General features: G+C 35.3%; 1 protein-coding gene across 3 annotated transcripts; it reads right to left on the bottom strand.

Moving 5' to 3' along the window:
- Positions 1 to 18,953: 18,953 nt before the first annotated feature.
- LOC113702909 (cis-abienol synthase, chloroplastic-like) lies at positions 18,954 to 27,052 on the bottom strand. 3 transcript variants are annotated; one of them, XM_027224086.2, is made up of 14 exons: positions 26,872 to 27,052; positions 26,712 to 26,761; positions 26,347 to 26,635; positions 25,496 to 25,676; positions 22,268 to 22,470; positions 22,028 to 22,148; positions 21,836 to 21,933; positions 21,556 to 21,770; positions 21,117 to 21,226; positions 20,920 to 21,018; positions 20,631 to 20,846; positions 20,395 to 20,536; positions 20,076 to 20,321; positions 18,954 to 19,434 (listed from the first exon to the last, which is right to left on the bottom strand). In XM_027224086.2, the coding sequence occupies exons 1-14, from the start codon at positions 26,945 to 26,947 to the stop codon at positions 19,120 to 19,122; spliced, it is 2,361 nt and encodes a 786-aa protein (XP_027079887.1). In that variant the 5' UTR covers positions 26,948 to 27,052; the 3' UTR covers positions 18,954 to 19,119. The 3 variants fall into 3 exon arrangements, with proteins under 3 accessions (XP_027079887.1, XP_027079886.1, XP_071917983.1); XM_027224085.2 differs by having other exon boundaries at positions 26,857 to 27,051; XM_072061882.1 differs by having other exon boundaries at positions 26,961 to 27,037.
- Between the last annotated feature and the right edge of the window lie 723 nt (positions 27,053 to 27,775).

The raw sequence follows: 27,775 nt of genomic DNA, 5'->3' as shown, positions 1-27,775 counted from the left end.
CTGTTTCTCATCTGTACTGGAAGCCCTGTTTTGAGCTGTGAATTGATGCTCAAATATGAGCTAGTTGTGGACAGAATTTTGAAATGATTCCTTCTAAGAAATTGTAGTCTTATGAATGTAATTTTCAACACCACTAGCCACGCTCAATTCTGAGTTGAATTGAGTGAGATGTGGCCAGATTTCAGAGCGGTCTTCGTGAAAGAAAACCCTAATTCTGGAATGATTTATAGCTAATCTTGATTTGAGACTTGTTATTCGAAATCCTTGGCGTTAAACACCTACCAAACGTATTTTGGATGTTTCCTAGACTTTATCTTCATAAATGAATCATGTTCGAGGAATTTTCATTGGCCAAATGTTTGAGAAAAGGAAAACGAAAGTACAAGGCAGATTTGCCTTGGAAATTCTCGAAACTTCAATGGTTTTGTTAACTTACTTTTCATGCGAGTTTTTGCATGAAAATTTACAGAGGAATAGCCCTTATATGGTAGTATAATACTGCCAACTCTGGTGCCATTCCGAGTCTATTTCGATACCCAACTAAAGTACCAAAGCTCAAGCTTTAAGCCTGAAAAATCTTTGTTCAGTGAGGAAATTCAGCAACTTTGAGCCGCCATATCTTGGTACTCGAAACTCCAATTCTTGTTCCGCTTGTTGAGTTGAAAACTTTGATTGTAACTCTAATTGAGTTCTAAATTTCAGAGGCTAGTTCGCATTGTGTGAATTTTTCCGAATTTCCAAACTTTGCCGAAAATCAACCCGAATCTATCTTGGCATTCCAAAACTGCAACGTTGGACCAAATTTTGAATATCTTCCATTTGGAATCATGGAATAGTGTTTTCTAGAAAATTTTAGTACTTTGAAAGTAGTTTCCAACGGTACCAAGTTTTCTAATTTTGGACTTGTAGAGAGTGATATACGATTTTTCAAAGTACGTGTAACAAATCTGAAAATTCCTAATTTAAAGGTAATGGAGTTTTTCAAACTCTCTTTTTTCCTTTGATATCATTTGATTGTTTTACACTTGATTTTAAAGATGAAAATCAGATTTCTCTTGTGTTTTAAAACCCCACCTTTGAGTCTCGATATACGATTAATTAAGATTCATTTCCATGAGATCTTCTTAGATTGTACTTTAGTACAATCTTCTTCGATAAATGGGGTTTCTAAGTAGTAGTTCGTTAGTACTTGTTCAGGCACACAAGATGACCTTCAAGAGGATCCCACGGTAGATGCCTGAACTTTCAAGTGACAATTTCTCCTTTGTTTACTTGGTGAGTGTCAAGTGTAGGTAAACTTGATATGTGCTTAATTGCTATTAGTAATTGGAGATTTTGAAAATACTAAATCGAGTGTGTACCTTATCACACTCGGTCTCATTTGAATGAATCATGAATGACTTGATTGAATTGAAATGACTGAATCATAAATGACTTGATTGAAATGAAATGAATGATTGAATGAAATGATAAATTATGTTGTGGCTGCATATGTCGATTGGAGCGATGCCTCATCGACCACTGAACGATTGTAAGTACCACACCGATTTGATGGGATGTACCTCTCGAATCGTCTCAGTAGCCTAAACCATGCTAAGTTGATTGGAGCGATGCCTCATCGATCACTAAACGATTGTAAGTACCACACCGATTCGAGTGGGAGATACCTCTCGAGTCGTCTCAGTACCCTAAATCTCTGAACGATAGCAAGTACCATACCGATTCGGGCGGGAGGTACCTCTCGAATCATCTCAGAACCATTAAGCATTTTAAGTCGATTGGAGCGGTGTCTCATCGACCTCTGAATGATAGCAAGTACCACACCGATTTGGTGGGAGGTACCTCTCGAATCGTCTCAAACCTATAAGTTGAGCGATAGTAAGTACCACATCGATTTGGGTGGGAGGTGCCTCTCGAGTCGTTTCAGAAACATAAATAGAATACGTAAAGTGCTATGAATTTAATTATCTACCCGGGTGACGGGGTGTCGTCACGGGAAGGTATTGGATTGAATTTGGGCAAGGTAAACAAAGATTTAGTTCATGAGAGCTCCTACATCCTACTCAAGGGGGTTTATTATAAATTGTGAATTTCTTGAATGTTATAGTTTTCACTGTTGTGTATGTGCTATTGCTATTGAATTACTTGTCTTGCATGTTTTCTTGGCCTCACGAGCGTCCGCTCACTCCGTTAGATTTGTTTTTCCTTAACAGGAGCTGAAATGGAAAGAATTCTGGAGAAACTTACTTGATGCTTCACTTGATTAGAATTGTGAATGTATTTGTTTAGAAATTGATTTTGGAAGCTGTATATTTTGGGAATGTAAAGTAATTGAGTAGATTATGATGTAAGACTTCAACGTTTATTGAGGAATTGACATTCCTTTATCTCTTCGATTTTTAGTATCGATTGGTTATTATTGAGTGGAAATTGAATTAGTACCGAGTCTTGGCGAGAGTTGGGCAGGCGTTCTGCCGATACCCTTGGATTCGCCCTTGGGAGAAGTGGGGGCATCATAGTTGGTATCAGAGTTTAGGTATTTTGATTTTTGTAGTGTATCCTAGTCCTAAAGTTTAGGATGCCGGACCGTGGAATGTGATTGTGTATTAAGTGCAACGTGATTTTTGGTGCTAGAAGTTGTAGCACCATTTTGCTCACAAAACATTATAAGACTTTACTTTTCAAGTTAGGTTGGAAATGGGTCAAGATTAGAAAATCTATATAGCTATCTAGTGAGTTTAAGGGTTAGAAACCTTGCTTTCTCCACTCTTTTACTTGTCGAATATTTTGAAAGAAAAGTTGAACCATTTGAACAATTTTGGACTCCATTTTGAACTTGAAAATGAGACATCTTTGCATTCCGTTTGGTTTGACTTATCACCCTAGCTGGTACAAGAACTTTCACCTTGAATCTAGCGAAGAGGTAGCTCAGGCTTTTGGGTGCAATTTGGAGTTTATAATCATTTGAATGATGTGGCTTGGTATCATGAATTCTTTTAGTTTTGTCCCTAACTAAAGTTATGATTTTTCTTCTGATCCTGTCTAGTATAGTAGGGGCGGTGCTCGCCGTGAGGTCTTTTGTATTTTGCCTGCAAGTACTATATTTGTGGCACTTAGTTGCCTATGACCTGCATTTGATACTATTAACTCGTTGTATGCACATCGACATGTGACATGCCTTCTAACTTATGCAAATAGCTATGCTTTGATTTAAAGTGTTCTTGCAATGTATACCTGTTTTTCGATTCACATGCTTATACTTTCTACTTCTATTATGCGTTTAGAAACTTGCTAAATGAATCGGCAAGGACGTGGATGGGGGTGTGGGCGTGGGTTTCGACAACCCCATACTCCCGAGAGAGGTGAGGGGTCCGCGACTGGACTAAACCAAAACCCTAAAAACGAAGAGGGTGACCAAGTGGCTACGATCATTAACCGCATGACCGATATTCTCGAACGCTTAGCTGAGCACCATGGACCTGAACCAGTCGACCAACCTAGGAACCAAGAGAGGGGTGAGGATAGAGCCCTCGAGCGATTCTTGAAGTTCGCTCCCCCTAAGTTCCATGGAAGGTCTGATCCCGAAATAGCGAAAAATTGGTTTGAAAGGATGGTTGATATTTTTGCTGCTTTAGATTATACCGAGGAAAGGCAAGTGAATTTTGCCATTTTTCAATTTGAAGGGGCGGCACGCTCGTGGTGGAATATTGTTAGTGCAAAGTGGGAAAGAGAACAAATCCCTTGGATTTGGGTAAACTTTGAGAGGTAGTCTAATGTCAAATTTCTCCCGCTAATTATACAAGAAAAGGGGGAGGACGACTTTATTAAGTTAAAACAATGGTTATTAAGTGTGGCCGAATATGAGGAGCGGTTCACCAAACTTTTCAAATTTACCCCTAAGCTTGTCACCGAACGGAAAAGAATAAGAAGATTTATTCAGGGGTTAAATGTAGAAATTCAAGAATCCCTAACAGCTGCCCAGATTACCACTTTTAAGGATGCCTTGGATAAGGCACAGAGGGTAGAAAATGCTAAGTTTCAATCTAAGACTTTTCATGCTAGAAAGAGAGCGGGGTAATCCAGGTGATATCCCTAAACCGTCCGAGAACTCTACCCAACCCCTTAATATGAAAAAAGAGGTTGGAGGAGTGAAGATGCATGAAAAATCCGGAGAAACTCCATCAAGTAAAGCCCCGCCAAAAGGAAATCGGAGTAGACGAGGTTAACAAAAAGGAAAATCTCAAACTGGTCAAGCCGTGACTCCTCACGTAACTTGTGGATACTGTGGCTAGATTAACCACACTGAGGCCGAGTGCTGGAGAAAACAAGGAAAATGTCTGAGTTGCGGTAGTATCGAGCATACGTTTTCAAATTGCCCTAAAGCTTCTAAGGGAAAAGAAAATTCTCAACAACCTGCTAAATCCACTGCAAAATCAGTCGAGTGCCAGAAGGAGTGATTAATGCTAATGATTGTAAGAGGGACCCAAGTAGTAGAAACTCTATGAATAGGGTAAATCTAACTCCACTCGACAAATAGGGATTGTAGTTTTATCCTAACATAAACTGGCACTTTTAGAGGTTGTAATCTTTTGTATAGGGGATGACATCCTTTTGATGTATATTGCGACTTAGCACGTTTTGATCTTGTTGATTCCCCTTTTCTTTTGAAATGATTTGATGAACTTATTATAATTAAGTATAACTATTATGATCTTTTATGGTATATGAAAATTTATCTTGCTTTTAATTGATTTTATAGCTTATATGTACCTGTAATCTGTTGCTCCATGTCTCAAGGCCTGTAATAAAATCATGAATGGCACCTGAGAATAGTTAAGTTCCATAAGTGTGAGTTTTGAATGAGAGAAATAAAAGTGATGAAAATTGGTCACGTGAGGAAAGAACCGGTAAAGATTTTGATCGAAAAGTGAAGGGGTTAAAAACGCAAGCAAGTCCCTCTAATGAAGGTTTTATAGAGATTATGGACTAGAGGAAGCAACCTGGGAAGTAACCATTCAAGAAAAGTATCCAGACCTGTTCACCAATCAAGGTATAATTTCGGGGATGAAATTTTCTTAAGGGGGGGGAGGATGTGAGGACTCGCAAAAATTTACCTATTTTAAATTCCTATTACCAGGTTATTTAAATATTTTATTGCCCGTTCGCTCCTAATATTTTATTTCAATCTTTTTAGACCTAATTACATGGAACTATGACTTATATTTTTAAAATGATTCGTTTCAAAATTTAATTTTTGAAAACTCGTTAAGTGAGAATAGAGAATACGCGTTTGGAGTCAATAATCGATTCGAGAATACAATAAACTTGAAAAATTGGAGACTTGTACATTAGTCTTGAAATACGTATTTTTATATTTAAGTGTTCAAGTATTAGTTAGTGATACTATCGTTATAAGAATTTCTTGGAATTTCCACTTTATCGCGCACAAATCTGAAATACGCATTTTCGCGCGCGCGATTAATTGAGGGACTTAAAACCTTTATTTTGGAGTTATTAAGAATGAATAATAATAGTATGAATGGAAGTGCATTAGAGGTTTAGTGCACAAGTGAAACAAATTCGAGAGAAATCGAGCACGAAACGCGCGTGCGCGCGCGCGGAGGGAGAGTTGACTTTTGGAGTATTTTGAGCCACACACTTAAGCTTCTCAAGAAAGCTTCATTTTTCAGCAAACTCACTCTCTCTCTTAGCTCATTTTGGCCGGCCATCCAAGGAGGAGAAGAACAAAAAATTTCCTCTTCATTTCACCACTCAATTCTCATTCAAATCACCTCAAAATTTACACACACCTTGCAAACCACTTGGAGAACAACTCAAGCTAGGAAGGGGCTTCATTTGCACGGTTTTCTTGAGCTTCAAAGGACCAAAATTTTCTGTTTTAGTCATCTAAGAAGGTAATCAACGATCAACCTCTTGAATTTTAGTTTATGAAAGTTGTATTGCACTTGTGAGCTCATAGATTCATATGGGTAGCTTTATATGGTTGGAAATCTTGTGAGTGGCCTTTATGAAATCCCACAATGGTTTGATGAACTGATTTGATGAGATTTGATGTTATTTATGTTGAATTTGTGCTTAATCTAGTGAAAATAAGTTGTTTTATGGATGAAAACTCAAAGGAAGTGAAATGGGAAAAAAGACCGGTTCTGCCCCTGCTATTGCCATGCCCTTTAGTGCAATTTTTGTGGTCCAATTAACTTTATTTTGAGGTAAATATGTTGGGTGGGTTGTGTGGAAAGTTTCTACAAAAAATCATCCAATTTGGTTGGCCAAAAGTTGAGATTTCGAAAATGTAGTAAAACTGGAAACGTAACCAGAGCCTCTTTGGCAGTGATTTTGTTTCGGCATAACTCTTTATTCCGACGTCGAAATCAAGTGCCGTTTGCGGAATTAGAAACTAGACACATCCAGTTTTCCAACAGTATAAAATGAATGCCCTGATTCCACCTAAGCGAGCCGTACCAACCTTGTAAAATTGCCTGTTCTGTTTCTCATTTGTACTGGAAGCCCTGTTTTGAGCTGTGACTTGATGCTCAAATATGAGCTAGTTGTGGACAGAATTTTAAAATGATTCCTTCTAAGAAATTGTAGTCTTATGAATGTAATTTTCAACACCACCAGCCACGCTCAATTCTGAGTTGAATTGAGTGAGATGTGGCCAGATTTCAGAGCTGTCTTCGTGAAAGAAAACCCTAATTCTGGAATGATTTATAGCTAATCTTGATTTGGGACTTGTTATTCGAAATCCTTGGCGTTAATCACCTACCAAACATATTTTGGATGTTTCCTAGACTTTATCTTCATAAATGAATCATGTTCGAGGAATTTTTATTGGCCAAATGTTTGAGAAAAGGAAAACGAAAGTACAAGGCAGATTTGCCTTGGAAATTCTCGAAACTTCAATGGTTTTGTTAACTTACTTTTCATGCAAGTTTTTGCATGAAAATTTACAAAGGAATAGCCCTTATATGGTAGTATAATACTACCAACTCTGGTACCATTTCGAGTCTATTTCGATACCCAACTAAAGTACCAAAGCTCAAGCTTTAAACCTGAAAAATCTTTGTTCAGTGAGGAAATTCAGTAACTTTGAGCCGCCATATCTTGGTACTCGAAACTCCAATTCTTGTTCCGCTTGTTGAGTTGAAAACTTTGATTGTAACTCTAATTGAGCTCTAAATTTCAGAGGCTAGTTCGCATTGTGTGAATTTTGCCGAATTTCCAAACTTTGCCGAAAATCAACCCGAATCTATCTTGGCATTCCAAAACTGCAACGTTGGACCAAATTTTGAATATCTTCCATTTGGAATCATGGAATAGTGTTTTCTAGAAAATTTTAGTACTTTGAAAGTAGTTTCCAACGGTACCAAGTTTTCTAATTTTGGACTTGTAGAGAGTGACATACGATTTTTCAAAGTACGTGTAACAAATCTGAAAATTCCTAATTTAAAGGTAATGGAGTTTTTCAAACTTTTTTTTTTCCTTTGATATCACTTGATCGTTTTACACTTGATTTCAAAGATGAAAATCAGATTTCTCTTGTGTTTTAAAACCCCACCTTTGAACTTCGATTTACGATTAATTAAGATTCATTTTCATGAGATTTTCTTAGATTGTACTCTAGTACAATCTTCTTCGATAAATGGGGTTTCTAAGTAGTAGTTCGTTAGTACTTGTTCAGGCACACAAGAGGACCTTCAAGAGGATCTCACGGTGGACGCCTGAGCCTTCAAGTGACAGTTTCTCTTTTGTTTACTTGGTGAGTGTCAAGTGTAGGTAAACTTGATATGTGCTTAATTGCCATTAGTAATTGGAGATTTTGAAAATACTAAATCGAGTGTGTACCTTACCACACTCGGCCTCATTTGAATGAATCATGAATGACTTGATTAAATTGAAATGAATGAATCATAAATGATTTGATTGAATTGAAATAACTGAATCATGAAAGACTTGATTGAAATGAAATGAATGATTGAATGAAATGATAAATTATGCTATGGCTGCATAAGTCGATTGGAGTGATGTCTCATCGACCACTGAACGATTGTAAGTACCACACCGATTTGATGGGAGGTACCTCTCGAATTGTCTCAGTATCCTAAACCATGCTAAGTTGTGACACCCCCACCTCACCCTAAGGCGAACCAAAGGATTCTGCGGACCGCCTGTCTAGCTCTCGCTGGGTCTACGGATCTGGAACAAACGGAAACCCTACCAAACGCTCAAAGGAACTTCGAGAAGATAAACATTCAGAACCCAATTGAGCTGAACTAAAAGATACAATCAATCTTTGGTACAACGTTCCCACAAAAAAAAATCAAAACGAAATGGAAGTGCCGCCAGTACTACGAAGCTAATCACACCCTAAAATACTTGTTTCAAAAGATAATACAGTGGTCGAGCGCTACAACGACCGATAAAAAAAAACGGAATGAAGAACGAAAACAAGCCGTGGATGAACAGTGACTACCATGTCACAAGCTCAACCCAAAAATTTCAAAATTTTCCCTGCATATCCGGCCAGATATCCGGCCAAGAACCGGATTCTGTGAATAGTAACCTCCAAAAATTTTCCACTTTCTCCGATCAACCTTCGCACTCGTCCAAACTCCAACCAAAACAAGTAAATTTTGTCTAACATGAGAGAATGTACATTCCCAAATACATATGCCACATAACTATGAGGAAACACTTTAAAATATACATATTAGTAAGTTTACAAACCAAAAGGAAACATTGTATTAAGATACATTTAGGGTTTCCAAATTGTCGATGAGCTATACCAAAAGAACAAAAAAAATTATAACTAGTTCAACTCATTCTTCAAAACATCGAAGTTCCAAAAGATTGTTCCTTGTAAGGAAAACAAGGATAACGGAACGGAGTGAGTTAGAATCTCAATGAAGTACCAAAAGTATAAACAGTAGAAATCATGAGGAATCACTTTTAGGGTACATATACACATCAAATAAGAGAAATGAATGAACACCTCAAATTAAAGGATACAGGTGGCTTTCAGGAGCCAACTTCCCGTTGCAATACTTGATCCAATCTCGTTGACCCTCCGTCAACGTTAATGAAACACACATGTCCGTAGACCCCGCTTACGCCAATATTCCGTTCACCAAACATACCCCTTACCGGACTCAAACGCCAAACAGGAACAGGAATGGTAATACTCGAGTATACCAGAAATCTAGAGTCTCTAATACCCAAAGATTTTCCAAGAACAGGTACTCATGTATTGTCAATTTTCCTCAACCAAATCCTTGCTGACTTGATTCAATTGACTCCCCATGAGATTGAGCTCAGATATAACAAGAAGGTCATTGGATACACTTCCAAACGACATCATATTGGGCACAAGTAACAGATTCAAGTATGTACAGGAAACAAGTCACACAGGCCAGAGAACAAGTGCGATAAAGTACATACTCGTCTCGTACAAAATAAACAGTCGGCAAAGACATTCAAATAGCAATTTGCAAGTACAGATAACCAGTTTAGCAATAATTCAGGGGAGTGGTACACTCACCAGTTCACGTAAAGATACTTTAAAAGTTTTCAACCAACGTATGGCTTTAGTCACCAAGAAATCCTAGAATAATCAAGGGAAACAATTATGGTTCCCACAACCACATATCCAGTAAATAAAATGCACAAATAAGACTCGACTACAAGTCGTATACCTCTTCAAATAATTACTAATGCAAGGGTGCAAAACATGATTTTGGAAACGAAAAGATAACATGAAGACCTAGGGCTCGAACAACTCCAAAAGCCCTTCTTACATATCCCAAACCAAACCAAACTCAAAGAAATCCAACATTCCCAAAATTTGGACAGCATATCCCCTACATTTTCTTACTTTTTTGTCCTACAATTAACACCAATGTCATCTCAATTCAACCACAATTGAACACAGAAGTCAAAAGCTATTAAACACACTTAATTAAGGCCACAATACCCTTCCATTGAGCCAATTAATAGCTCCAATACTAATCACAAGAAAGCCCTAATTTTGAAACCCTAAAATTGAAATTTTCCGCAAACAACCACAACTAACACATAAAAACTTCATTTTACACCATATCAAGCCATCATTCATGGCCAACCAATAATTATCATATAAAATTAGAAAAATCACCAATAAAATCTGAAATTTATCAAACTCTACTTTAAATAATGAAATCTTCCACAAAACCACATATTTAGCTACTATAAGTCACTAATTAACCATTATTAGAACAAAAAAAAAAATTTCAAGTAAGGTACCTTATAAACTCAAGAAAGATAATAGCTTAGAGCTTCTTCTCCAAAAATCACTCCACCAAATCCTCCAAGCCTACTTAGATAACACTTTTATGGATATTTTGCAAAGTGGTTGGCTAAATTTCAAGATTCAAGTAAGTTTGGAAGTTGAAATGAATATTTCTCTCTTGTTCTTTTCTCTCTTGATGGCCGGCCAAGAAGCAAGTAAATGAAGATGAATTTTGGTCAAAATTTAATTTTTAGTAAAGGTAAAGAAATTTGGTCAAAGTTCCCATCCAATGGTTTCATGACACTTGGCCTTTCTTAAGTTTATTCTCATCCCTTTGTCTACCAAGCTTAACCTAGATAACTAATCTCTAATTATCTCCTAACACCTTGTAAAATAATATCTCTCAATACGAAACTTAACCTAGTCGTTAAAATTTTATCGCACTTACCGCACTAGAGGGTCTCATGTCCTTAATACACTTCCAAATTAACCTGAACTAACTTATACTAGAAAAATATTTTGAAAACTATATTCACTTATAAAATGTCTAGAAAATTAAGGTAGTAAAATAAAATAAAGAAAATGCATGAAAAGGAATAGAATTAAATGATATAAAATAAGAAAATTTTACGGTCCTCACATAAATCGATTGGAGCGATGCCTCATCGACCACTGAACGATTGTAAGTACCATACCGATTCGGGTGAGAGGTACCTCTCGAGTCGTCTCAGTACCCTAAACCTCTGAATGATAGCAAGTATCACACCGATTCGGGTGGGAGATACCTCTCGAATCGTTTCAGAACCATTAAACATTTTAAGTCGATTGGAGCGGTATCTCATCGACCTCTGAACGATAGCAAGTACCACACCGATTTTGGTGGGAGGTACCTCTCGAATCGTCTCAGACCTATAAACTGAGCGATAGTAAGTATCATACCGATTTGGGTGGGAGGTGCCTCTCAAGTCGTCTCAGAAACATAAATGGAATACGTAAAGTACTATGAATTTAATTATCTACCCGAGTGACGGGGTGTCGTCACAGGAAGGTATTGGATTGAACTTGGGTAAGGTAAACAAAGATTTAGCTTCTGAGAGCTCCTACATCCTACTCAAAGGGGTTTATTATACATTGTGAATTTCTTGAATGTTATAGTTTTCTCTATTGTGTAAGTGCTATTGCTATTGAATTACTTGTCTTGCATGTTTTCTTGGCCTCATGAGCGTCCGCTCACCCCGTTAGATTTGTTTTTCCTTAACAGGAGCTGAAATTGGAGGAATTCTGGAGAAACTTACTTGATGCTTCACTTGATTAGAATTGTGAATGTATTTGTTTAGAAATTGATTTTGGAAGCTGTATATTTTGGGAATGTAAAGTAATTAAGTAGATTATGATGTAAGACTTGAACGTTTATTGAGAAATTGACCTTCCTTTATCTCTTCGATTTTTAGTATCGATTGATTATTATTGAGTGGAAATTGAATTAGTACCGAGTCCTGGCGAGAGTTGGGCAGGCGTTCCGCCGATACCCTTGGGTTCGCCTTTGAGAGAAGTGGGGGCGTCACGCCTCCCATATCTAGCTACTAGCTTCAGAAATCCAGCAGCGTTCAAGCCATAGGAATTCTGGTTCATCAACGGCCTTTTTGCTCCTGAAACAGGCTCTTGCCATAACCCAGGACAGGAGATGAATTTCTATTCATAAATATCTGTCATGTTGGTAATTTTTCTATTCAGTATATATATATATATATATATATATATATACATGCAACTGAAGTTCAAATTATTTTTTGGAGTCGGGTTACAAACTCCAGGTTGACCATATATATATATATATAGAGAATATGTACATCTCGTCTACCCGTCAAATCAAACGCCATCCTACCGGGTTGCAAAATTATTAGCCAATATATATATTACTGACGGTATATTAGCTAAGGTATATTACTATAAAAATTACTTTTATTTTTTCTTACTATTACAAAATATTGGCTAAGGTATATTCGCAGCGCAAAGGTATATTAGCCAAGCTATTAAAAATATTAGCTAAGGTATATACTATAAAAATTACTTTTGGTTATTTTTCCTATTAAAAAAAATTAGCTAAGGTATATTAGCTAAGCTATTAAAAATATTAGCTCAGAGTGATTTACTATAAAAATTACTTTTGGATATTTGTACTATTAAAAAATATTAGCTAAGGTATATTACTATAAAAATTACTTTTGGATATTTTGTACTATTAAAAAATATTAGCTAAGGTATATTAGCTTAGGTATATTACTATAAAAATTACTTTTGATTTTTTGACTATTAAATAATATTAGCTAAGGTATATTAGCTAAGCTATTAAAAATATTAGTTAAGGTATATTAGCTTAGCTATTAAAAATATTAGTTAAGTAATATAACTATAAAAATTACTTTTGGTTATTTTTACTATTAACAAAGACAAATTGTCCCACTTGCAAAAGAGGATGAAACTTTTCAAAGCATGCCTTCACAACCTCCTGACCAACAATACCACCAAACATGGCAGCCATGGGATTCAGAACAGCTCGGGCACCAAAGGCAAAATACTGCAAAAGTTTTAGGTTGATATCTTCCAGTTTTCCATCCCCTAGTGCTTTATTTAAGTCTATGGCAATTGATATAAGCTTATTAGCATCCTCCGTTGAACCTACAACAGAGAGGCATCCAACTTTAGCCACAAACTTGTCTAGTGCTATAAAGGCCAAATGTAGAAGACGCAGGGCATTCCACTTGTCTAGTACTTTTGGTTAGTTTTACTATTAAAAAAATTATTGGCTAAGGTCTATTAGCTAAGCTATTAAAAATATTAGCTAAGGTATATTACTATTAAAATTACTTTAGGTTTTTTTTTACTATTAAAAAATATGACTACTAAATTACTTTGTCTAAGCTAAGGTATATTAGCTAAATCTATTTAAAAATTCAGCTAAACTAGAAAAATTTATTAGCTAAGGTACATTAGCTAAGCAACTGGTGTATTACTATATTCTACAGGCCCAGTTATATGTGACTTTAGAGTCATCCGTTTAGTATATTAGCTAAAATTTCGTTTTGAGCCATGGTGTACCAGGTTTCATAGGCGGCCAAAATAGAAGTATGGATAACAGTTGGAATACTTGGAGATCGTCTTCGAATAATGCTGATGATGAGGACGACGACTGGGAACTCATCCAATGGGCAATGGTTATTCTATTCAACCTGTGGCTGAACGTCTAGCAGGATATATATTGCCTCTATCATGCAGAAACAGCATGCTAACTGGCCGTGTGTATGTGCAAGAAGTGATTGATGGCCATCCTGCAAGAGTACCTGAGAACTGTAGAATAACAGTGGATTCTTTCATGCACTTATGTGACATTCTTGTGAGTGGGGGATATGTACCACAAAATCCCCGGAAAAGAGTGCTCATAGAGGAAGCAGTGTGCATGACATTAGTTATGTTAAGTCACAATCATCGAATACGGTGCCTCGCTGAACGATTCCAACATTCTCCAAAGATCATCTGCAGGAACATTCATGAGGTGTTACGGGGGCTTTGTGAGTTGGGAAAAATTCTCATAAAGCCAAGAGGACAGAACGAGGTTCATCCAAAGATTTACACCGATAGGAGATTTGCCCAGTGGTTTACCGTAAAGTATTGTTAAACCAAATTTATGCAAGTAGTATAAAGTATGACTTACCCATTTGTACCAACACTCAAGCATCAATATTCAATGATCGTGTCCAATTTTATTATGCACTTACCAACTAACTAACATATCAAATCCACTGGAATGCTGTAGGTGCATTAGATGGTACACATATTCCAGCACATCCGCCACCTGGACAGCAAGCGGCGTATACGAATAGGCATGGGCAAGCAACTCAAAATGTACTAGCCATTTGCGATTTTGATATGGGCTTTTCATATATTTATGCTGGTTGGGAAGGAAGCGCCCATGATGCACACGTCTTGGACGGAGCACTAACAGGACCTACACATTTTCCGATGCCTCCTCCAAGTGCACGACAATATTTTACAAATTTTTGTCCAATTATATGCTTTCATGGTAGTACAAAAATATTTGAGGGGTAATAAGTAGTGTACTTTTACTTATATTTGACCTTCATTCCACTTTGTTTGTAGGAAAATACTACATTGTGGACTCGGCATATAGAAATATTCTTGGATTTCTTACACCTTATCGTAGAACACCTTGACAACTTGCTCAGGGCCGACGTGGTTGTTCCTCCCCGAAGCAACTTTTTAATACTTGTCACTTATCACTTAGAAATGTAATTGAGAGATGCTTTGGGGTGCTTAAAAGGAGATTGACCATCCTACGCGGTCCTGTACCTAATTTTTATATGAGTACACAAATAAATGTGATGATAGCTTGCTGTACTTTACACAATTTCATACGGGATGAATTGCCAGATGATGACATATTCAATGATCATGATTAGGAGATGGATATCGAAGGAGAAGGTGGGGTCCCACCAATGCCAGAAATTCAACCCTTAAGTGCCTCACAACAAGAGGTCAATGAATGGCATGAAATGAGAGATGAAATGGCAAATGGAATGTGGAATATGTATCGGAGTGCGAGACGAAGGTGAGGGATTTGTAACGAATGACTGCTGTGTGTTAATACTAGTGTGATGCGAATAAGGTTAATCCAAGTACTTTAGCATCATTTTAAATTCCAAAAATTTGCTTGTTTATGTCATGTCTGTATGTTTCCTAATTCCTCTATGCTTGCTTCACGAGTGAGTGGCCAAATCTCTATTTTGAAAGTACTGTATTCTATATTAAATTTGGTATACTATAATTTTATGAAGAACTATTTAGCCCCTGCAAAATATTTGCACATAGTGTCAACCGAGCGGTTCAAAGAGGTTGCAATTTGAGGTGAATAATGTGATATAACCAAAAAAGCTGTGGTTAAAAAAAATTCAATACTTGCAAGAATACAATATACTATCCAAACGCGAATCCTATATTGTATTCTCATTGAATCGACTATCCATACGGGATTTAGTTATTCTTATCCGGTCAAACTATTTAACCGAATAAGAACAAATTATTCAATAGAATACTCATAATCCATACAAAGCCTGTGCCTTCCTGTTCTTCAAACGTGACTTCCAAACTCTTTTTTCTTGTTTTCAAAGACCCAGAGTCGTCTAAAAAGGGTTTTATCTGTTTTTATTAAAAATACATTTTTAGGTGATTTGGTGCACCTAAACTTGATATCAAGTGGCGACTCCTATTTTTTTTTTTAAAAATCCTTTTTAGACTATTATTTTGGGTCCAAATCGTTGCACTTTTTAAGTTCTATTTTAGGCCCTTTTTCTTTTGTTTATTTTCTAAAATAAAAAATTCATTTTTCACTCATCATTTTCAAATAAACTCAAATTTTCTCAAATTTTCTCAAATAGCCTATAAATTTATTAATTTTATTTTTCAAAAAATGAGGCGCGACAGAAAGCAATCAAATGGGTCTTGCGATATTTATAAAAAATAAAAAACTATATATTCACGTATTAGAAGTCAGATAAACTCGAGATCATTGGATATATTGATTCCGATTTTGCTGGATACTAAGATGGTATGAAATTAACCTCAGATTATATCTAATTGCTAACTGAGGGTGCCATATTCTGAAAGAGTGCTAAACAATCTCTTATAGTCTCTTCTACTATGACTGTAGAATTCGTAACTTGTTATGAGGTATCAAATCATAAAATTTGGTTGCGAAATTTTGTCAAAAGATTACGTATAGTGAATGATGTCAAAAGACCAATCAAATTATTTGTGACAATAAGTCAGCATTTCAATATTTCAATAAAATGAGAGTTCGATAAAATCTAAATATATAAATATCAAATTAATACTGTTAAAGAAAGATTACAGAGTAGACAGTTGTTGATAAAGTAAATCAAGACAAACTCTATAATTATGAATCATTTTACTAAGGAATTGCCACCCAAAATATTTCATAAGCATATTGCTCATATGAATGTCATGTTATTAAGTGATGTTCAGTTTAAGTGAAAATTTGTTATTTTAAATGCTCTTACAATATTGATATTTTTTAATTATTAATGTTTTCAGGATATTTTATGTATAAATAAAGTTTGAATTTATTTATACTCTAAATTTGGTATGGTTTGATCTCATAAAAATTTAAAGTGAAATAGTTGAAAATAGGCATATTAAAATCACAATATATAAAATTTTTATACTACACATCCACATCATGATTCATATCATTTAATTGTATCAGCATATGTGACCATTGATAAGTCAAATTACAAAATTGGCATAAAAACCTCTTTGATTCTATATTGGTATAATTGATTGACCGAATTGGTTGTAGATATATTTTGGTAATGATGGTAAAGTTCAGTTCATATAATTAATTGTAAAATATAATTATAAAATTACACATATAGTCCAAATGGGAGATTATTAGATTCTTAATCCAATGTTGGATTTATATGTAATTAATTGTACGTTGTAAACTATCAAACAAAGTTTAGCGCTATTTTAAGATATGGCACCCTCAACCAATAGAAGAGGTTATAAGAGACTATTTAGTATTTTTTAGAAAATGGCACCCTTAGCCAGTAAGTAGATATAACCTGATGTTGATTTCATATCATCTTGACATCCAACAAAATCGAAATCAGTATACCCAATGATCTTGAGTTTATCTGACTTCTGATATGTAAGCGTGTAGTTTTTTGTTTTCTTTAAATATCACAAGACCCGTTTGTCTTCTAATGATCTAATGTGAAATTACTTAAATATTTAACCAACATCCCAATAATGTACGCAATATTCGGATGGGTACAGATCTAAACATACATTAAACTTCGTACTATTGATGCATAAAGAACTTTTTGTATCTTTTTTTTCCTCGAAAGCATTATTAAGATATTGGTCAAGACTAAACTTGTATACTTTAGTCACAAGGGTATCATCTGATTTACAATTTTGTATATCATATTTTTTAAGAATATTTTTGATATAGTCTTTTTGTGATAGTCCAAAAATATCTCGAAAACGATCTCGTTGTATCTGTATACTTAACACAAAAGATACGTCATCAAGATCTTTCGTTTCAAAATTCTTAATTAGAAATCTTTTGATTTCATACAATAGGTTTATATCGTTGTTGGTAAGTAAAATATCATTAGCATACATACCAGAAAAATATATTTGCTCTCACAAAATTTATGATACATACAATCATCTACTAAATTCATGTCAAAACCAAATTAGATGATTACTTGATGAAATTTAAAATACGATTGTCGAGATGCTTGCTTGAATCTATAGATGAATTTTTTAAATTTGTAAACCATGTTCTTTAGATCTTCCAATATAATTTTTTTTTTGCTATACCAGGTAAATCATCTAATCAATATTATCATTGAGAAACGTTCTTTTTACATCCATCTGGTGTAATTCAAGATTAAAATGTGCCACTAATACCATTATAATTCTAAAAGAGTCATTCAAAGGGACTAAAGAGAATGTATTTTTATAGTCGATGCCTTATTTTTGTGTAAAATTCTTAGCAACAAGACGAACTTTGTATATTTTCACATTATCTTTCGAATCCCACCTGATTTTAAACATCCATTTACAATTAATAGATTTCTCTCCTTTTAGTAATGAAACAAGATCTCAAACGTCATTGTCATTTATGGATTTAATCTTTTCATTATGGCATCGATGCACTTTTGACAATTTAAACTTTTCATGGTTTGACGGAAGTTGTTGGATCATCTTCCATCAATCTAGTGTCATCCTCATACTTTTTGAAGAAAAATAATGTAATTATATGGTACTGCACTTCTCTTTTCCATAATGAATCTTCTTAGTGGCATTGACTGTTGAGGAGGTAAAATTTGTTCTTCTATAACAGTTTGTTTTTCGACATTATCTTGATTTATTGTATCATTATCAAGATCAAGAATAGAATTTTGAACAAGATCAATGACACCTATAGGAATATTAACATATTCTTCTTAAAAAACAAGGTTTCTAATTGTATTGTTTCCCCAAACTCGACATCCTCAAAGAATTAAAAAATAAATTAATAGCAAAATTACAGAAGCATATTTGGACTCATATTGACTAGCTAGTACTTGAATTTATGAAAATTTTAGGATGATCTTTCAGATTAACACGTATTCGCTAATCTCTTAAGAGAGCACTTTAGTTTCTCGATGGGATATTAAGAAAGAACTATTTTGTGGTACTGAAAAATATTTTTTTTTTGTAACCCGGAACATGCCCCGACTCGAACTCTTAGGATCCGAGTCAGCACATCAAACCGGAGGAATGCACCACGACCCCACGCAGCATTGAAAAATATTGTAATAGGAAAATGTGTGACCCGAAAATCATAACTCTATTTATTGATAACTTTCCTGTTATATTTTGAATTCCTATTTCAATCCATCATAGAAATAAAAATAAAAATTACCCATATATCTTTACATATTAAAGGCCCACATACTATTAAATACATTAAAACTCAAACTATAATTAATCACTTTAATTAAACTTAACCTTATTTGCATTTGCAATGCATAATTATTCACATATAAGTCCAACATTGAATTAAAGATCCAACAAATCAATAAAAGGCTTATTGATTTTATTCCTGAGTATCAAGTCTTGCATCTTGTGACTATTCTCTGATTACACAACGGAAGTTTTATGCAGTCCAGTACTGGTTTGACAACAGAAAACATATTCCCTTCAATATTTTGTAAAAGGTTTTTCACTACCCATTTTCTCGTTTAGCCCATGTTCTGGGGAAGAATAAGAGGCTCGTAAATTACTTGATTTATATGATTAATCATTTCCTTGGGGGAGCTGAACTCATCCCTAAAAGAGTATAGAAAATGAGCAATCTTGCTTGTTGTCCAAAAGACATCCTTGCATACTCTAGGAATTGAGCTTCCCTTGGTTTGAAGAACCATCTGTAGCAGCTTTCTTCGACTAGTCTCTATCATTTCCTTCGTCTTTGTTAAAGCCTCTTCCTCGCTAATGACCCCATTATCTTTAAGTAGAAGCTGTTGAATGCAGTTTGGTTTGCTTTCTATAAGTTCCTTCTGTTCACCAGAAGCAGAAAACAAAATAATCAACATTGTAATTAAAAAATACTAGTAGTAGAGAATCATGAGCGCTATAGGACTAGCAGTGAACTTTGCAAGATGTTTCAAGACAGCTACAGAACCATAACCTCTACTTTTATGGTAAATATAACACAATCATCAATGTTGATGAAATGAGAGTGAAACTTGAAGACCATTTCTTGACAATATAAACGGATGTAACCAGTTTTGTTTATCGTGAAGACAGATGAACTTAATCCTAAATGACCAAATAGTGAATATAACACAGTCATCAATGTTGATGAACTGAGAGTGAAATTTGAAGACTGTTTCTTGACAATATAAATGGATGTGCCTTGTTTTGTTTATTTCAGCCCTTTAGGCAACCTCAGGTTGCTGACTCTAACACATTTGTACTTTCATCTCTAATCACAATAGAATTCTCTGGAACCGTAAGCTGCAGATTCACGCACAGTTCTAAATGTCTGTACGGAGTTATGGCCAGTTGGTTCGTTCGATTTTGCTACTACATTTCCAAATTGCTGAACAGATGTCAAAATTCAGCTTTATACAGAAAGTAAAATGTGCATTCATAGTATCAAAAGTCCCAAGTTTAAAGAAAGGGCAAGAACTTTTACCTTGTAGGTTTGAAGATCATTAAGAAGTCTAGCGACAATACTGACATGCTGGAGTAGACTACTGTATTCTTTACCGTCTATTATGTCATCTGGCAACTTTATCCCAAGCAGAAATATTGTTGGAAGAATACAGACCCTGGCATTGATAGTTTCACATGCAGCTGCTAAATATTCATCTATTGTGGGTGTTACCCCATCTTCCCACCAATCTAGCTCACTCATCATACCCTCCAGCATTTTTAGCCACTGCTTTTCAACAATAATTTAGGTTTGAAAGTTTAGACCAAATTCAAAAACAGAAACTGATGACCTGGCTTACCGTACTAACTAGATGATTCTTGATGCATCGACCTTGCTGCATCACAACTTTTGCTCCAATTTCATTTAATGTCTTATAAAGTGCCGAGTAAAAGATTTCCACTCGGTTGGAGTAGTAATCACCAGCTGCGGGTTCATCCCACCTGTGAGTTTTTTATTCTATTTTAATCTCACGAATGTTAGAGTTGAATCTGTACATAACTAATTAAGAAACAAATGATTTTAGGCAAAATATACTTCTTCACCAAGTCGATGATATTGAGTAATTCCTCTCTGGGAGCAAAATTATCAAATAAATCATCCACGATAGTTCCTAATATGATGTTTTCAGCATATGCAGCTCGAGCTTCTGTGAGTTCTGGGTTGAAAACATCAGCTGTAATAAGGAAATAAGCAGTATGTAGAACTTGTCTGGTATCCTTCAATTGATCTAGTCTGTTTCCCTTGTACCATCTGAATAAATGTGCTGTTAGTATATCTACTTCAATTGAAATTTTTGAAAAACAAAGCTTCAATTGAGCTTTACCTCTCAAGCTGTCGAAGTTCTGCTTTGTGGTGGGCTTGACAGTAGTTGAAATCATATAATGAGAAGGTAAGCAAATCTTTACTATATAAGTTTGGGTACCTGGCAGTGCAGAAGTTCGAGGAACACATAATTGGTTGTTTAAACTAAAAACACCCACATCACAACAAGCATCTGAGCAGGAAATATGGGAATTATACCTATAAGATGTTTTGAGAATGTCAAATTTATCTTCTCTGTAGAGATGTATGCTTTGCCTACTTTGTATGCGGTCTAGTGTGCCATTTTCATTCTTGAGTGCATACTCCACCTAGACATATCTCAACAAAAATTAATGTTTCATCACCAACACATTCAGAGTGTAAAAGCTCTGCTTTTACACTTTCTTTCTCTTTTTTTTTTGGGTGGGGGTTGGGGAATTTTTTTTTTTTTGTGTTGGGAGGGGGGGGGGGGGGGGGGGGAGGGATGTTGGGGGTGCTATATAAGATGAAACTTTGTCAGAACAAAGATACCACAAGGGTTATCTGTAAGTCTAGGGTATCAGGACAAGGAGAAAATTATAGTTAAAAAATGACCACAGAACCTGTAACTCTTCTGACGAATTCTACAATAACGCAATATAAGGTGAAAAGGGATTACCTCCTTACTTAATGTTTCATCAAGAATACCCTCATTGGACAATTGTTGCGTCAGATAAGAGGTTGTCAAGGTGTGTATTTGTTCAAGAGCAACTTCACTCTCATGCATCATCAGGCAGGAGGCCTTATGAAGCTCAAGAATGGAAACTAAACTCATAAATTGCATGCCTGATGCCTCAGAGAATTTATGTTGATCAACAAGTCTTGCTAACTCATCTGCAGTAGATCGAAACTAATTAGAATATGTAGTAAATTTGTTGGGACTTTTATATAGGGCGCACCTGATGAAACTTCGTAACCATGTGTCCGCAGAAGTCGAAATCCCAAAGCACAGCAGGTGATGTCCAAAAATATCTCTTCAGACTTCAGCTGCCAATGCCTATTTGTCATTGCAACATCATTTCAACTGAAGAAGATCACAATTACAAATTGGTATACAGTAATTTATGTACAGGATTTTATTTGGAATTCACCTGTCTGCATCTTTTAAAACACTTTCCATCTCATGCCTGAAATATCTCTGTACTCCTAAACGTTGAAGTGCATCAACCATGCAGAGACGAGCATAAAGTTCTGTGGGATGTGCTACAGGAACTGTTGCCACAAAAGGAGGAAGTTGTTAGCTTTGGAAGAGGCGAAATATTGAGAATAGCAGATTATCAGGTGAAGTATACATCCAAAGGTTCATCAAATGTATTGAGGCTTGAGCGTACCTCCACTACTATATTCTTTCAAGACTAAGCACAAGTACTCGCAGGATTGTTTATCATGATGGTAAAGCAAAGCAGCAGCAGTAGTGGATGGTGAATTGACCAACGACCCATTACTCCTTTTCTGGTTCTTAACCGCTTCCCAGAAACATGATTCTCCAACCCCTTCAGCAACAGATGCCAAAATTGCCTCTTTACCAATAAAACTGTTGGCAGAAGTTTCATCAAGAATATAAGAATTCAAATCACAAGTGATTGCATATATAGTGTTCCCTTGTCATGTTATTTGATAGATAGCCGACGCCAAAAGAAAGCCATCTATGATCCATAAAATGTGAAATTAAAAAGCAAGGGTAGTTTAATTTGCAAACTTGTGCAAGAGTTACAGATTATGCTCTTGACTCTCAAGATTTTCCTATTCAGGTGGCAATTAGCAATCTTTCATTTACTTTCAAGTTGAACAGGATTCTACGGCAGCATGATCAAAACTTTGTCTGATGTATCATACTTGAGCACTGGCATAGATTAAATTCCACTTCTAGTAAATTTCTCAACTGAAAACAATTAATCCAATCAAATCTCGCAAACCCTCAAGCTACAGCTAAGGCATAGCTATTTACTAGATATGACGATGTGACTTCTTCCTACCCATATTCTTCACCTTTTGACAGCATATCAGCATGAAGCCTCTCTCTACAAAATTTTAAACTGTCTCCCACAAGGCAGTAGAGAACCAACTCAACCAAAGAAATGCAATAGCCCTACCAAAACAGTTGCAGGTCAAATAATGATGGTTGAGTCTCGGCTAACAAATCTTTTCGTAAATTGCTATACATCGAAACCATCCAAATCAGAATCTACTTGCTCAAAATGTTCTCTAGAATCTCCACCTCCTGAAAGTGTCACTTTGCATCTCCATTAGGATGATCTGCTTTAGATTTTGTAATAACTATGTACTATTTCACTGCATTTAATCTGCAGAGCTTTTGTAAATGGTCAATATTATAAGCTATTTGATCCACAAAAGCAAGTGGACTAATATATTCTCTGTCAATAAAATCAGTAGTTAAACAGATTTTATTACTTGCACATTTAAATCTTCTGTATCACTGAAAAGAAATATTTTTATCTATCAAATGGAGCCTTTTTCTTTTCCACACTTCTGAACTTACAATAGCAGGAAACACTTGAAACAGGACGCGTCGTCTTGCCTTAAAACAATTAGCAGTCCATGTAGCCACAGGTTTTCGTAAAATCAGCACAAGGTTCCCAAGTATGCAACAGGTTTTTGGCAAATGGTTCCACCAAGATGTACTTACTTGGGATTTGACAGATCTTTATTAGTGTCCTTCTCAGCAGCCTCAGTTTAAGAACAATAAAAAATTAGAATCTAAAAAGGAATCATGTTCAGTGTTCACTGTCATTCAACTGCAAAAGCGAATGATGCATCCGCCATTATCGTACCCATATTGTCTGGTAAGTTTGGTATTCCATTGAACAAAACCTAGGCTGTATTATAAGGAAGCATGGTTTAAGTTTTATACACACCAATTATCTTCTTGCCACAAATCCTTTACCAAATGAATGGAAGTTACCAGGCTGTAATATCACCAAGGTTGCTACCAAAAAACTTATTTTTCCTTTCTTTAAATGTCATCATGTTGGATATGTATGAGATGGCCGACAAGTAGCTAAACTCAAATTCAGATACTTCTGATACTTCATCTTTATAAAATGTGTATGCCTGTTTGATAGCCTGCAGCTGTGAAATATATTGCTACAGTTTGATAATCTTCTCAATCTTAAGATGGTCATAAAGCATAAATTACGAATTTCAATAAACTCCTGAGCATCAATCCTCTCCAATCTAATCAAACTTAAAGTAGCTTCAGTAAAACAAAAAATCTCATCATCCTACCAAACTTGAGTCCTATTTCAAGATTCAAAACTTCCACAATATTCATAGTTTTGAAGTTGAATTGCAAAAAACTAATTGCTTACAGAAGCTAGGTGCGAGAGGTGACACATGAAAGTTTCAGTGGCCTAAATCATATTCAGAAATTCGTCCTACAACTTTCTTGAAGCATTCAAAAAAGTTAAGGGCCTCTGCCCTCTTCGAATTTAAACTTGAGGGAGGGAATTTGCGTGTCCATAAAAGAATGAAACCTTAGAGTGAAAAAAGAAACTGATAAAGGAAAGGTTAACATGGTCGAAGAAGATTTTTGAAATGATTTACTTTTAGAAATGAAGCTCAAAAAAGTTTTAAAAAATTATTAATGTGAAACTTTTGTGCATAACGCAATCCAATAAATATAAAATATGACAATAAATCATACATAAAAGGGTAAATTATATATAAACCCCTTGTGGTTTCTTCTATTGTCATATGACCCCCCGATATTTCAAAATGTCCACTTTACCTCCCTTGTAGTTTTATAGAAAGTTGAAATTTGACGAAAAATAGCCTATGTAACATTGTTAATTTAGTGCTCTTACTTAAATGCTAAATCAATCGACGACTTAACTACCTTATATAAAAGCATAGGGAGATTATGTGAATAAATGTAAAAATCACAGGAGCGTAAATTGGATATTTAGACGAACCACAAGGGAGTTACATGGAGATTAAGATTTTATCATACGCATTTTTAGTGCGCGTTTGATATAAATACCCTAACTGATTGTGCATTTCATTCATTTTCCACTTTACATAAGACCATAGGGGGTTATGTGGCTATCTTGAAACCTTAGGAGAGTCATTTAGCATTATGTAAAATTACAGGGGATTATAAATAATTTGCCCTAGATAAAATAGAAGTTCGGCCACAAAAGAACTTGTAATATTCTAGAAAGTGTTTTTCTAATGAGTATCTATTGAACACTTGTTAAAATATATAAATTCCATTCAACCTGTCATGTATATGTACACACTAATAATAACTACTCTCTCTTATATTTATATATTTTCCTTAATTAATTTTACCTTTCCAAAAATCTAACACCTTAAATACGTCCTAACGAGTGCCCAATGAATATTGCCCACCCATTAGACAGACCCAACAAGAAAAAGTAAGTTTTGATACTCAAAATGTAAGAGTTAAAGCAATACTACTATTCTGTGTAAGATTATAGTCTCTATTGAAAAAAAAAATAAAAGTAAAACAGCAATGCTACGTGGATCATAATCATATGGTACACCAAAATTTTTGGAAAAGCATGCCATAAACTCACCTCTCAAGGACTGAAGTTTGGTTTACAGTCATACGATCTACCAAAACTGGATCTAGGGGCACATCCAAGCCTAGTTCTGTTGCTTCCTTGATCATGGCAGGAAACAGAATACCAAATCCAATTGGACACAGCTGATCCGTGTCTGTTGCAGCCCAACCGTGTGACCCAATAAAGTTGAGGCCTGCAAAGGAGTAAAATGTGGGATAAAGTTGTTTCGCTTGAAGCAGTTGTAAGGCCTAGAAGATACGGTCCTTTGCCCACAAAATAGGCCGAACCCCAAATAGCGCTTAAAATAGAGGGGGAGGTGTATGATTAAAGTTGGAATCTGGAAATGCGATAAATATTTCGGGAATAATGCTTAAACTAGAGGGGGATGTACATGGTTAAAGTTGAAATCTTGAAATGCGATAAACATTTCGGGACAAAGGAAGTAATAAAACAATTCCAAGTTCAATGTAACTTAGTATCAAATAAGGTAATCTAGTGGAACAATTTGCAACACATAGTTAGTGAACATTGTCAACACATAGTATGAGTAAAATTTTAGGTGATTGCTAATAAAGTAACTACAAAAATTGTATACTAATAGTATATAAATGCACACCGATACTAATAGTATATAAGTTGTTAGATTGATAAAAAAAAAAAAAATTATTAGTGCATCAAGGTTGTGAATTTAGGTTGCGTGGATGTGGATTTAATCTCTCCCTAGTCCCTATTATATCTAGAATATGACCCATTGCACAAAGTTGGGTTCAAAACTTAGGTCCCTTTGAAAATGGCTTCCATAAAGTAAAGAGGTTCATGCTCAATAAATATGTGATTTATATCAAGAATAGAAGATGTGTTACCTCTTTGTACCGATTGCTTTCCAACTCTCCACTTTCTGAGAGCAATCACGCATGCAATTGTGCAAGAAAGTTTGTCTTTTACCAGTAATGGATGTCCAGGAAGCAAACCCCATGAACCATCTTGGTGCTGATTTTCCATGATCCAATCCAAGCATTCAGGGAAACAGGGCACGTTTGTGGTGTCCCGAGAAGGCACCATTGCCACCCAAGCTGTGTCATATGCAGACACTGACAAATTAATCTTTCTCCCGAACATTTCCTTAATCCCTGCCATTGACCCTTCTGCTTTCTGAAATTAAAATACCAGACAACTAACTTTTAGAACTTCCCATGAGAGTTTATAAACTAACTCTATACATGCTTACCAATGAAACGTCAAGGCAGCATCTGGGCATTGATCTTTCAGGGAATCCATCTGCAGGGACAAAAGATTCAAAGTTACCCAATTTGTGAAAGACTGAAAAGAAAATTTTGATAAATCCATTCTTGTCAAACTAAGTATCACTCTGCCTTTAGAATCCCTACTGCCGGATGCATGTCTGAAATTTCTGATTTTGTGTTCACGAAGGGATGTGAAAGTGACTCCGGGGCTGAGCAACATCACTATCACTTACTATTTTAATTGTCGCAGAGAGAGAGAGAGAGAGAGATCAGCTGCGAGTTATAAGCAGGAGAGACAATAAAGAAATTGTGCTCATCAAAATGATATACAGGAACCTAGGGAGTCGTTTGGGGCAATAGTACATGGACAAACACTTGCGTAAGTGGACTTGATCTACGTAAATCTAACGAGTCAAAATTTGTCACATCTTCACACGAATTTAAGTATTAAATATGTGGTAAAAATTGAACCATTGTGTTTGCAAGACTAAGTCTACCCAAATTATTACCTAGTGTATAAATGTTTCCAATGAAACAGAAACACAATTTGAAACATTTCCAAAACAAAAGCCTAATTGCACTTTACACCCTTTAACTATTACTGACTAATTCTCACTTTGCATCCACAATTTTAATTCTGGATACATTGCACCACAAACTTTATATTTGTCACATTTTAACCTTTCATTAATCACGTTGAGAAAATGGTTATATTTTTTAGTGTTTAGACACCATGCACAGTAAGTCAATTGATTAAATTTTACTTTGAACCCTGAATTTTTGAGAAATAAAAAATAAAATAAAGACTTACTTGCAGGTAACAAAGTTGTATTAAGAAATAGAGACTTTGAAGTCACTAGAAGATTTTGTGAAACTTGAGTTGTCACTTCAAAGCTTGACTAGATGATATAAATGACTTATATCATTTATATCGTCACTTCAGAACTTGACTTTCACCTCATATCACATATATATATATATATATATATATATATATATATATATATATATATATATATATATAAGTTTTTTTGTAAAAATATGACAT

Source organism: Coffea arabica, chromosome 8e (genome assembly GCF_036785885.1).
Source record: "Coffea arabica cultivar ET-39 chromosome 8e, Coffea Arabica ET-39 HiFi, whole genome shotgun sequence".
NCBI lineage: Eukaryota > Viridiplantae > Streptophyta > Magnoliopsida > Gentianales > Rubiaceae > Coffea > Coffea arabica.
The sequence above is the reverse complement of the archived record's forward strand: the minus strand, read 5'-3'. Positions and strand labels throughout refer to the sequence as shown.

Coding starts and splice junctions, on each gene's coding strand:
- LOC113702909 (XM_027224085.2), bottom strand. CDS start 26,947: ATGTTGCTCAGCCCCGGAGTCACTTTCACATCCCTTCGTGAACACAAA. Junction 20,847..20,919: donor GAACTTCGACAGCTTGAGAG/GTAAAGCTCAAT, acceptor ACATTTATTCAG/ATGGTACAAGGGAAACAGAC. Junction 19,435..20,075: donor ATGATCTTCAAACCTACAAG/GTAAAAGTTCTT, acceptor TCTGGTGAACAG/AAGGAACTTATAGAAAGCAA.